The 13366-nt window shown below is 40.6% G+C and overlaps 1 protein-coding gene across 1 annotated transcript; it reads right to left on the reverse strand.

Annotated features, from left to right (window-relative positions):
• Nucleotides 1-807: 807 nt before the first annotated feature.
• On the reverse strand, nucleotides 808-11038 carry sars1 (seryl-tRNA synthetase 1). Its single transcript, XM_030733198.1, has 11 exons — nucleotides 10903-11038; nucleotides 8661-8731; nucleotides 8454-8534; nucleotides 8170-8328; nucleotides 6204-6347; nucleotides 5938-6093; nucleotides 4921-5142; nucleotides 4551-4680; nucleotides 3039-3196; nucleotides 2542-2671; nucleotides 808-1789 (listed from the first exon to the last, which is right to left on the reverse strand). Exons 1-11 carry the CDS (start codon nucleotides 11036-11038, stop codon nucleotides 1623-1625), a joined length of 1554 nt encoding a protein of 517 aa, XP_030589058.1. The 3' UTR covers nucleotides 808-1622.
• Nucleotides 11039-13366: the final 2328 nt, after the last annotated feature.

Genomic DNA, 13366 nt, shown 5'->3' on the forward strand with positions numbered 1-13366 from the left:
GTACAGAATGTCAGTACTTTTGCCACCTCTGACTATTTTAAAGTAAAGATGGACCGATGCTTCTCTTTGCTTAGCTGAGCATTTCTTAAAGATTTTAATTTTGGCATTTTATTGAATAGTGACACAGACAGTGAGAATGTAAACGTGTAACACAGCCCTCGCTGGCTGGGAGTGAAACTGGGGATTTGGCTCGTGCGCACTCTAACCACTCAGGGGGAAAAAATACAAAAATAAAAAAGGTGACAAATTAAAGGAAAAACTTGAACCCTCTGACACTGACAGAGCTTTTGGATTTTTGTATAAAAAACAATATGTACTCAAGTATACGTTAGAAAAAGGGAATCTGAATGAAAATATACATGCTAGCATGCCATCTTCCTAATAACCTAATTTTGGTGCTGGTGGGAACTTTTCTGAAATGAGGCAGTTTTTTTATTGAAACAATTCTGAGCTTTTTATTGTTTAAAATAAAAAGCTCAGAATTGTTTCATTATGGGGTCACTTCTGTCTTGTGCTCAGTACTCATCACAGGTACCTATAGCTGACAGGTGTCTGCTATGGATCTGAGTCACTGAACTTGATCTCTCCACTTTATGATCATGGCCTTTTGGAGCACTTTGAAAGTAAGGAGCCAATAAATAGCACAGCTTGCTGTGCAGTTTGATGCAATAAGGCTAGTTAGCCATGTTTTTTTGCTAGCTTTAGCTGATAATGTTCCACCCTCTCATCCAGATCAGTCACTTCAAGCTCCCCAAGTCTATACACACAGCAGAGTTTAAAAGACTTAAACAGACACATTAGAAGCACTTCATTATCAACTGTATTTATTGTTGCCAGTGAGTCCCACTTCATCATTGCACAGTTATATATATTTATATATTAGCAAGTACATACAGGAAATGTCTATGTCTCAATGATGAGGTGGAGAAGAGCATCACATTAAGCAGCAGATGAAGATGATGATTGTGGGCAAAGACAAAGCAAAGCCTAAAACAGACAGTTAAAATCTCTGATCGTGTATTTCTCATGTTGTAATTACAGAACAGTTGCAGGTTTAGTCTCAGTGTCAATAAATGATTTCAGACAATTTCTGAGCTGATTATCAGAAATACCCAACATCCCAAAAACACACTTTTAGAACAGATCTCCAAAAGACAGAAAAACTAACATGTACTTTTATCTAACTGATCACAGAAACAGTGATGAAGAAGCCAGACAGTAAGCATAGCTGCTGACTCTGAATAACACCATCAGGTATTTATCTCTTGGTTTTAGGCTCTGTGTTGCTGCAGACGTCATACGGTGAAGGGTGAAGAGGACTGGGGGTGACCAACTGAAAGATCCTTTATATGAATGAGGAGAAGTGATAGATGCCACCCATGCAGACAGAGGCAGACAGATAAAGATGGAATAAAGCCAAGCCTTCACATTATGGTTAACATTCCCCTTAAGGGGATTAAGTGCTAATTACAACTCATTTATTTCTCACTTTATCTCATATGGACTGTTTTAGTTTAGGAGAAGCAACAAACTGATCCCAGATCATTATAATTCAGACAAGGCTCTGTTCCATTACTGTGTATCTGTGAGGTCGGTGAGGTGGTGCTGCTGTGTGCCGGGGTCTATGAGTTGTTCACAGACATGTTCTCCATGGCACTGGGCAGGTTCTCGTCTTTACCGCCTTCTCCCTGTTGCTTCTTCTTTGCTCCCTCGTGCTGTTTCTTCGCTTTCTTGGACATCTCCTGATCAATGGGAGCCGGCTTGACAAACTTAATGATCTCTGTTAAACCTGGAGGAGAACAAAATAAAAAAAATCCATTTAAAGTATTCCATGTGAATTCAGGCGCAAACAGTCTCCACACTGCTAAATGTCTGAAAAACCTACATCTGTAGTTAGAATACTGAGCAGAAGGACGACGTATATACTGACACTGCTTACAGGAAAGCTTCTTAAACTCTGGAAATATCTTCTCATTTTCTCAAGTTTGAGCATAGAAAACTAGTTTACATGACTATTTCTTGTTTTAAAACAATTTATTTTCCCTTGTTTTTACAAGTTCCTGGTAGGATATAATGCACCGCCTACAAGCCATTTGCTGACCACCACTAAACAACATCAATAGCTACACACAGACATATATAAAAGATGTAGCTTCTGGGTGTGATAAATTTCTTAAACTTGCATTATTTTTTATGGCCAGCAGGGGGATGCTCCTGAGTTACAAAGGAGGATAAACACAGGGTCTCCAATGGCTAATAACCTATGACTGACAAAAAAAAAATAAAACCTGAAAATTTCCCAGTGATGCCTACAAATATGACAGTGGTATGAATGTTCACGTGTAGCTCTCAGCAAGACAGCACATTTCCAAAAATATTTTTAAAAAAAGCAAAGCATTTGCCATTTGTTCTATTAAAGAGTTTTCAAAAGAGGCTAATGTAGTTGAGTATGCATTAGCAAATAAGTAAATTAACATTTTCTTTTTAATTTAAGAAAGTATTTGAGTGCAATAAGTAGGCGTGAAAGCCAGCACAGCTTACCAGGAGGCATGAAATCCCTGAGCATCTCTGGGACAATGATTCCTTCTTCAGTCTGGTAATTCTCCAGGATGGCACACATAACACGTGTGGTGGCACACATGGTTGCGTTCAACATGTGCACAAACTCTGCCTACACAACACAAAGACAGAAGGAGATATAAAGTGAATTCAGAGTGTGCAGCTACAGAGAAACTGAAACCTGTGTGCTGTATGCTGCCAGGCAAGCCCTTTAATCTTTAAAGCAAAGTGATGGTGGAAAAGATAAGATTTTATTTTTGTATAAAGGTGTTAAACCTTTGCTGAACAGCAATAAGAGACACAATCAGAGCACAATTAATTATGTCTCACTACCTAAAACAGTGTTGACAAAATCACTTTTTAAAAAGTACAGGTTTTTCTTCTGAAGGAAAAAAATAAAAGTGGATGCAAGCTAAATCTCACTTCAGTGTCTGAAACTGCATTAGCTCCTGTAAGCTGTGTTGGAGCGGAGCGCTCACCTTGTCCATCATTTTTTTGGTCTGTCCGTAGCGGATGCGGAGCCGTCTGGCCTGGTAGTCAGTGCAGTTTGAGCAGGAGACCAGCTCTCTGAAGGCACCTGAGCCGGGGAACCAGGCCTCCAGATCCAGCTTCTTACTGGCTGCATGATTTAGCGCACCTACAGTACAAAAGGAGGCAGTTAGCTGATGTTACAAATGAGTCAAAAATCCTCTTTGCTTCTTTAGGGTACAATTAGGTAAATGCTGGCAGTGCTAGATATTAGTGCTAATCTTAAGAAGGAATTCAGGTTTTAATGTTTCAGTTGCATCAGATACATGTAAGTGGGGACGGTCTAGAAGCAGCTTGACTGTGTCGTCCTGAACGGTCATCTGTTGTGTACGTTTAACTATTACAACTCTGTTTTTTGGTTTATTTACAGGCAGCTTCAAGCAAATTGCCCCTCGTGGGAGTTAATCTGAATTGAAATGTTTCCTTAACCCTTTAACTTTGGGTGATCGCGGCTAAAGTGCCGGTTCCCTGCCCTTACAAGCCGCAAACCACTGATTAAGATCAGCTGTTTGCGCATCACTTAGCGGATCACTGCCGAGTCGGCTGATCAAAGTTCCTTTGATCAGCTGCCTTTTTACTGTAACTCCGCGACAGTTTGTCTTATCGGAAAAATTCAAACGGTTCCTGTGAGACCAGAAATTCCACTTCACCACCACATAGGGGTATTACAGTATTTGTTGCCAGAAGTCCACAAACGGTGGCACTTTTGAAGTACATTGTACCAGGGATGATGCATTCAGGGTTAAAGGGTTAAATATAAAATAGTGTAAAATGCACATCCCATTTGTAATCTGTTTTTCTACATTCTGTAGGCCTAAATGTGCAAAACAAACACTGCTTTGTTTTTTTTTCTGCTCAGTGCCCTCAAAGTGATTACTGAAGTGGACTTCTGTAGATAGTCGAAGCCCCTATAACCAGCATCATTATGCATGTGTTAAACATGCATAATGATGCTGGTTTAACAAGAGGTGCAGGTCAGTCCATCTATCACTTTTTTTTTTCCCTTTCCATACTCATTTAAAAATTCACACTTGGCACAGTGCATTCAGACAAGTACCCTTTCTCCTGGAAAAAGTGGCCTCAGACAATCTGACATTTAATTGACAACTGAAAATGGATCCTGTGGATAAGTAGGCGAATTATCAGGTGTGACATGTTTTTGACCTGGAAGGTGGACAACACAATCGGTGTCAAAGAGGCAGGGAAAGAGCTTGTTAGGTCAGTAGTCAGCCTCAGCAGCCCCTAGACCCCAGGGCTTCGCATTACACTACACACCCAGTGGGTGAGGAGTGTGAATTTTCACACACCTGGAAAATACATCAATCCAGGACTGATTGGAGTTAAAGGTTCTGTTATTATGTGGAAAGGATTCAAAGACAGAGCTTTCTGTTGTTTTTGGGGACTGTCCAGCAACTAAAACTCAAAGCTCGGTGTAGTATGAGGAGCGTGTGTGTTAGACCTACCAGAGACAATGTTGACAATGCGATAAGGAATTCCTAGTGACTGGTAGAACTCTTCTGCTGTCCCTATCATCTCATCGAACATCTCCCATGATTTGCCATCATGCGGGGAGGCATAGACAAACTGCTCAATCTATAAGGAGACATTTCAAGATTGATTTCAGACTTTGCTTATTAAAATATGATGAATACGCAAAACAAAAAAACTCATTTTTTAAAATCAGCACATGCACCAATTACCAACAGCAAAAATACTCCTCTTAATGTTTCTGAACCTACATTAGTGTTAGTCTGACATACAGTTTTTGGATTAAATAAAAAGAAATAATTTTTTTTTAAAATTATACATGATTACCATTTCCACAAAACTGACCTTCTCAAACTGGTGCACTCTGAAGATCCCACGGGTGTCTCGGCCATGGGAGCCCACTTCCTGTCTGAAGCAGGTGGAGATGCCAGCATAGCGGATGGGCAGGTCCTCAGGTTTGAGCCATTCTTCCCTCAGGAAAGCAGCAATGGGCTGCTCCGAGGTGGCAATGAGGTACTTCTCATCTATGGAACTGTCATCTGACTTCTCACTCCCCTTCCCGATCACCTGACAGAAACATGTACAGGGGTGGGTTGGTTGGGTTTTCAGTGAGGGGGTGGGATGACAGAAATCCACATAGTGACACATGCAGTCATGGAAAATGCGCTGAAGTAACTGCTTTTTAAGTTACTGAAATCAGCTGATAAGTACTTGAAATTTCTCTTGGGTGATTTCCTTGGTTTTTCAACCACACTTCTATCTGAAGCTGACGCTGTAGCTGCTTCACTCTTGGGCAAACACATCATTGCTGGTTTGCTTAAAACACATCACCACCAGTGCAGCAGTGCAAGCTTTTCACTGCCGTGCCCAGTCACTGGATTTAAAACACTGGTATTGTAAAAATGCAGAGACACCAGGTGCTGATGGACCTAATCAGCATTGTATGAACCTGTTTTTGGCTTAAACAAAAGGACTTCATTTACATGCAGCAGGCACGCAATGCAGCTTTGCAACCTTCATGTCAAGATTGTGATGTACAGCATATTCTTTGGTGATTGTAATTCTAACAATGGGCACTATCCACACAATATCTACAAATATACAACTTCTGCATCTACAGTGTGAACCTCTTAAGGCCTCCAGAGGGCACTGGAGCAACTACACTGCGTGGCTCAAAGTAGCAACACATGAGCATCTCATTCGAATCAGATCCCTTTAACACGGTTGACTTTATTTCATGGAAAATAATCATTGTCACGCTGCCTGACGTTACAATACACAACACCGTACAGAACACCACCACCACCACCACCACCAACAGGGCTAACAGAAAAAGCTGAGGAACACTGAAATTGTCCATACCTTGTATAGCTCTTCATCAAACTGGCTGAGCTGGGCGACTTCTTGCATGACCTCTTTCCTCATGAAGAACGGTGTGTAGAGCATGGTGTAGTTCTTGCTGTAGAGGATCCTTAAAGCATAACTGATCAGAGCCTGCTCCAGGAACACCAGGGGACCCTGAACACAACAAAGAGAAAAACAGATGGTCCCTAGATTAAGAAGGAAAGTTGCTTGTGCTACTTGTGTTATTTTGTTTCCCTGTTTGGGTTTCTCATACACAAACTTACCTTCAGAAAATAACCTCTGCTGCCAGCCACGATGGCTCCCCTCTCTCCATCAAAACCGTCGATCATGACCACCAGGTCTACATGGGAGTACTTCTTCTGGACAGTGCAGTCACCCCAGGTACGCTCTACCTTGTTGTCTGCATCCTGGCAGAAGCAAATTCAAAGATTCAAAAAGATTCAAAAGATTCATAATTATGTTCAGAAGAAGCTCAACGGACAGAAAACTAACTGCCATTAATTATACTTAAAGTTTGGGAATTACTAATAAGGGAAACGTGAAATGTGCTCTTATTCTCAGAATTTCACAAGAAGCTCAATTAAACTTTTACAGAATGTTTTAGTGAGGTGTTGGTGCAGTAAATGCTGCCAGAACAGCTTCAGAGCACACTGGCACTCACTCTCCAAACCTCTGGAATACTGTAACACCAATCTTCATCTTTAATTTGTTTTTTTTTGGAGAGAGTTGTTTCACTGGGAAGGCTACTTTCATACTCAGCGAGTGACCTTTCCCACTTGGGTGACAAGTGGACCTGGATTATGCCAGCAAATGCTCCCCCACAGCACAATCCATTAAATCAAGACCTACAGAACACACCCAGTTTAAGTTACTTATACTTAAGTTAATTACAATTTTCAGGAAAGGTCAGTAACCGTGCCATTTACTGGAAAATGTGTCATCAAGTTTTACTTCTCATTTCATTAGGCGGAGCAGCTGGCAACAGATTCTGGTGAAATGGGATTTGAGCAATTAGCTGAACAAACAATTTCACTTTCCTCCCCCTGCTAGCAACTTTGCTAAACTAGTCTTTTGGACGCTAGAAAAATGTTTAACTTCCGCTCCACCTGAGCTCACCGTCTCTATACCGGCTCCGCACCACGCGCTTGCACCGACAGACTGCACGTATAACAGCTGCATGCTGCTGTCGTGTTATCAGTGTTTTTGTTGATAAACTGGGGTCTGCATGAGCGTAATGTTGTAATGTTTAATGCAAGCATTCTCCTAAGTATGTTTCTATTGCAGGTCTATTTTTAATCACTAATCAGGGAGTAGTACAGAACAATCGCTAGTGCTGATGCTCGCTAGCAAACTGTTGTTACAGCGATCCGTCCTGGGAGTTAACAGCTCCTGATCCACATTCTAGTCCAGTAGGTGGTGTAATGCAGCTCTAAACTGGTTTGTCAACTACCAGTAAAACCAAAAGAAGACAACAACAACAACAACGAAGGAGACCTTAAATGTTGCTAATATGGGTGAAACACTCCACTTACACAGAGATACATGAGTGCTGCAGAGTTTAAACAAAGCAAAAAATTTGCTTCGAGAATTTTTTTATAATCGAATTATTCGTGTTACTCGAGGATTCGGTGCCCTACTAAAAGGCCGACATCATCTTCCATAGATTCTCGTTAGAGGACCCTATGAGAGTGCATGACCACCATGACAAGGAGATGCTGTGGCTCTATAAGGTTCTTCCACATGCTACTGAGGCCCTGCATGTTAAATTAATGAATTGATAAACTGCCAGTATGGCTGGTTTCTTCACACTTCAATCATCCAGTCCAATAAACAACACCAAACAAGAGTCAATAGCAGAATAAGCTGTTTGGCATTGACAGAGAAGATTTGTTTGTCATGTGGCTCCATTTAAGGGGAAATACACAGGCTTTCCAACAGTATAAGATTTACTGCCAAGAAGTATTGTTATTAAAAAAAAAAAAAAAAGGAATAAATCGACCAAAAACAAATTTTCTTACTTTATGTGCTATTATTGATAGATATCAATTTTAGGCTTAGGTCAATTGTACCTTTGCACTTATCCAGGTCATAGTACTCTGGGGTGCTTCAAAAGAAGGCAACTGGACTTCTTTTTGATTTGTGAGCCACAAAGAAGTCTGACAAAGTCTCACAAAGCTACCTTCTTTTCAAGCATTCAGAATCAGTTTAGAATTAGTTCAAATCACACACCTCATCATTGCTGATGGGTACAGATGGGTCCAAAAGGTTGCCGATCTCTCTCAAGTACTCGAAACGTTCCGCCTCCAGCTTTACCCTCTCACTGTCGGTCTTCTCTATCGCTTCGTCCACCAACAAACGCACCTTTTTGATCTGGGTTACTGTCAGGGCCTGCCACAGGGAAAGAAAATGTAAACAAGTGAGAGGTCATTCATTAGATCTGTTTGCCATTTTCTTAAAAAAAAAAAAAAAAAAAAAAAAAAAAAAAAAAAAAAAAAAAAAATAGTCAGTCATACCGACAGAATTTCAGCTGTAAGAGACTCCAGGTTCTGTGCTTCTTCAGGAACAGCCTCATCCTCTCCAACTGGTTCCTTCTTCTGCGTGAGCAACAAAGGAAAGGGTTAAAGAGAGTTCAAAAACTCTAAACTCCCCCTGGTTTCCTCAACTGGCTGGTGAACAAATACAATGCTCAGCAGCCCCCATATAGTGTTGTACTGAAATACCTTCATTTTTTCCCCGATGCTTTTGCTGCAAAGGTTCTTTGCTTTGTTGAGGTTGTCTGCAGTGAAGCGACCTGTCAGGGGTAAATCAGAGAGTCAGTGCATTATCAGACTGTGTGTGTGCGCCACGGCAGCTGGGCTAACCACCTGGTGACAACAAAGCTGAAGTTGGTTTCTGATTGCAGCTCCCGATTTGGGAAATGGCTAAAGGGCCATTCCACTTAATTTTTCGCTACCTTCAGCATCTTTAATCTGCTCTAGTTAAACATCTACAACACCTACACACTTCAAACTTGGACTAGATTATTCTGCACTAATAGCAGAGTATTTAAAATCATGTGTGTGATTTGTGAAACCTTTATCTGATTTGTGAAACTTCAATAAAGGATTTTTTTGCATGTGGATCATACGACAATTGAACTGCTCCTCTGAAATTTGCATTTTTTTCTGTTATTTCCACTTTTAATTTTCTGTTCTCTCTAATGTTTTGCTCTTCTTTAACACATAAAGTACTCCTCCATAAGTGCTTCTTTTTCAGTGTCGTGCATCTGCTTAAAACCCCAGTTGGTCATGGTAGATGGCTGTTCATACTGATGATGGGAAGTTTCTTCCAGGTTAAAAGAAGTGTTTGCTCTCCATTGTTGCTACATGCTTGCTTGCTATAAGGGTTTGCCGCAAAGTTAAAGACAAATGCAAATCATTGTCCACTGTGGCTTCATGCTGAACAAAGAGTGAATGTTGCACGTCCATGACTGGATGCTATCTGCTGGGTTTCCTCATATATAGAAACTGCTTGGAATGAATGTAAATAATAATTTGAACTTTACTGGCTTGTTTGATTACTACTACCAGTTGAAATGTATGTATTATTAGGTTTAATTGACCTTTTTTTGCAACGTGCCTTGACATGACGTGTTGTAAATTTGCACTATATAAATAAACAGCTATGAACAGAAAATTGTGCTAAGAAGTGTTGGCCTTAATGCAGATGTCCATGACTTACATCTTTCTGTGTAGTCAAATTATATTAACAATGTCCTTTTTAGGAACACTTTAGTTTGATCTTTATAAAGAGCCAAAAAAAAAAAAAAAGATGCAAAAAATTGCTGAAACCATTCTTTATAGAAGTTTCACAAATCAGATAAAGGTTTCACAAATCACACACTTGGCGTTAAGTATTCTGCTATTAGTGCAGAATAATCTAGTCCAGGTTTGAAGTGTGTAGGTGTTATAGATTTTTAACTAGCGCAGATTAAAGATGCTGAAGGTAGCGAAAAATTGGAATGGCCCTTTAGCCATTTCCCGAATCGGAAGCTGCAATCGAAACCAACTTCAGCTTCGTCTGGTGACAGGAGTTATCAACCAACTCTTAAAAAAGTCAAAAAAAATAATATAAACATAAAGCTGTCATGGTCACTTACAAAGCTGCAATACTGTACTGAGAAAACGATTAATGTTGGATCACAATGACACTTTCTGCAGTCAAACTACAGGGTGAGGTTGACTTGACATGTTGCTGCCTAAGATTGCATCAGATTGTTACCCGGCGTCGCTTAGCTGTCTGTGCGTTAGTCTGCCTTTCCTATTAAGCTAACCCAGTAAACGCAATCACGGGAACTGTTCGTTACCCAGTGTTTGGTCTTGTAAAAGCCTGGTCTTACTTGAAAGATAACCACAGCGGCTTGTTTAGATTCGCACAATGATGGTAGCATCATTGTGCTAAGATTAGCACTGTTAGCGTGAAACTCCCTTACTCACCAAGCTCCATTCAAATCTGGCTACGAGTTGATGATAAACTGACAAACAAACTTTAATGAATTGTTTTAAGAAACGGTCCATAACACTCTATTAAAGTAATGTCCACTCGTCAATACGGCGCAAATATAACAGACCAAAAAGCACGTTAACCATTAAAATTACTGTCTTTCTTGAGCGATAGCAGACCACTGCAGTGCAGTGAAGCACAGAAAGGCTAACAACCAAAATGACTCCCTAAATGTATTTTTTGTACAGTTGTTTTAGTATTAAAATGAGCCGAATAGAAAACAAGGACCCTGAATACTAACAAAACATTTTTAAGACCCAGATCGAACTGTTCACCACACATTAATTGCAACAGTTCAAAAAGACAAATATTAAATGGAGTCTGGCGTGAACTCCCCACCAGAGAACACATTGACGGCTACGCTAACATTAGCACCCTTAGCTATCGAAAGTGAAGCTGCACAAACGTAGATGCGCTTACATTTTCTCCACTCCGTGTCCGCGACGACCAGTTTGTCAACAAGGGTAACATCTTTAAACCTCTTTCTTTGAGTCTCACGAATGACCTCGGGGTCACCGCCTTTGTCGGTCCGAAACAGGTCCAAGTCGAGTACCATCTTTCCACGCTGTCACAGAAGAAACTGAAAAAGCCGACGGCGCCTCCCACTGAGCTCCCACTGAGCTCCCACTTTGGTGCTTACGTAGAAAAAAACGTAATCACAGTATTACGGAGTCCCTGAAGCCCCACAAGTTCCTTTTCTTTAATCCCGTGCGAACAATTATTATTAAATAATATAAATACCTTGTTTAAGAAAAAATAATCTGCAGGGACTGCAGAAAAATAGGCTGTATGGCTAATTCTTTAACATTTACGTGATGGACCTAAGATTATTCTGATTATTATGATAACTAGTGTGCATTTTCCATTTTTAAATAAATTAAATGAATGAAATCAATTATTAGAATATTTAGTCACACAGCAGTTCACTCAGTGTGCTACTGTCACCTTTTGGAGGTTTTGTACTTTAAATGTTATTCATATGAGGATTTGTACATCAGCAGGAATGTCACACAGCAAGGATGTAAATGAAGAAGTACTTATAAAACTGTGATTACATCCCCAAAATTGATGTGTTAGAAACAATAAAAAAAAGGGCAAGCTTAAGGATCTGAGCAAGTCTGACAAGGACCAAACTGTCATGGTCCTGCGCCGTCTGCCCAGCGTTTTGTGTTTAGCTTTGTTTTCATTGAGTTTTGTTATTTCCTAGTCTGATTGTCTGATATATATATATACACACACACACACATATATATATATATATATATATATATATATATATATATATATATATATATATATATATATATATATATATATATATATATATATATATATATATATATATATATATATATAAATATATAAATAAAATCCCAGCTCACCCTGCGGGCAGACTTTGTCCTCTACCGGAGGCCTATGGGGGGTTGAGGGTCTTGCGCAGTATCGTAGCTGTTCCCAGGACTGTGCTCTTCTTGTCAAAGATCTCGGGTGTCGTTCCAGGAATCTGCTGGAGCCATTCTCCCAGTTTGGGGGTCACTGCTGCGAGTGTTTGGATTTTCCCATTACCACGGGGACCACTGCTACTTTCACCTTCCACATCCTTTCTAGTTCTTCTCTGAGCCCTTGGTATTTATTGAGCTTCTCGTGCTCCTTCTTCTTGATGTTACCATTACTTGGTATTGCAACATCTATTACTACAACCTTCTTCCTTTGTTTGTCCACCACTATGATGTTCGGTTATCTGGAAGTCCCACAGGATCTTAGCTCTGTTGTTCTCGACCACGCTTGGGGGCGTATCCCATTTTGACCTCGGAACTTCCAGGTCATACTCAGCACAGATGTTCCTGTGTACTATGCCAGCCATTTGGTTATGGTGTTCCATCCTGCTAGCATTTTGCACCCTGCTGTTATGTCTCAGGGACATCTCTGCACAACCTGCACCAGGAGTCTTGCCTGGTGTGGTACACTCCAGCCTCTGTCGATCTTGTGCTTAGAGCTTGTTCCTGCACTGCCATGATTAATGCCTCTGTGCTGCCTGTTAGTCCAGCTTTGTCCAGCCATTGGTAGGATTTTTCTATATCAGCCACTTCTTCTATCTGCCGGTGGTACATGCCATGCAGAGGCGTGTCCTTCCATGATGGTTCTTCTTCTTCTTCTTTCTCAGGTTTCTGCTGCCTGAGGTTGTCATGGTCCTGGGCCAGTTGGCCAGGGTTTTATGTTTCTGTAATTGAAGTGTTTTATTTCCCTAGCTTTTGCTCTAGTTTTATGATGACTTTACAGTTTTGCATATTTGGATCTTACTTCAGTTATCTGAGATATGTTCTTGATTATTGTTATGTTTTGACTCTCACTTCTCCTGTGTTTCCCATGTCCGCCTGTTCTGTTGGTGTTCCTGTGTCTGTTTTGTTTCTCGTGTCTTGGTCCATTGTCTCACGTCTTGTGTTTTAATTTCACTTCCTGGTATCTCCCTGTGTGTTGTGTTTAGGTTCCGTTTAGTCATGTTTAGATTCCCTCTGTGTGCCAGCCTCCCTTTTATGTAAGTAAGTCTGCATTGTATCCATTTGGGTCCAACCCTGCCTGCCACACAGCCACATATGACAGAGGTACTCACTAAGCACATGATGCTTTGTGGCCATCTTCCTGATGTAGTCATGGATCTTTGTTGTTTCATCTAGGATAGTGGTTCTGACACTCACTAGTCCTCAGCCTCCTTCCTTCAGCTTATTATACATTCTCAGAGTGCTGGATTTGGGGTGAAACCCTCCATGCATGGTAAGGAGCTTTCTTATCTTAACATCACTGATTTCTATCTCCTCCTTTGGCCAGCTGATTGTATACAGTGTATGCAAAAGTTTGGGCCCTCCTGATAATTTTCATGATTTTC

The sequence above is a fragment of the Archocentrus centrarchus genome, chromosome 7 (genome assembly GCF_007364275.1).
Source record: "Archocentrus centrarchus isolate MPI-CPG fArcCen1 chromosome 7, fArcCen1, whole genome shotgun sequence".
Lineage (NCBI taxonomy): Eukaryota > Metazoa > Chordata > Actinopteri > Cichliformes > Cichlidae > Archocentrus > Archocentrus centrarchus.

Coding starts and splice junctions, on each gene's coding strand:
- sars1 (XM_030733198.1), bottom strand. CDS start 11,038: ATGGTACTCGACTTGGACCTGTTTCGGACCGACAAAGGCGGTGACCCC. Junction 8,732..10,902: donor GGACACGGAGTGGAGAAAAT/GTAAGCGCATCT, acceptor TACCCCTGACAG/GTCGCTTCACTGCAGACAAC. Junction 3,197..4,550: donor CATTGTCAACATTGTCTCTG/GTAGGTCTAACA, acceptor TTTGTACTGTAG/GTGCGCTAAATCATGCAGCC.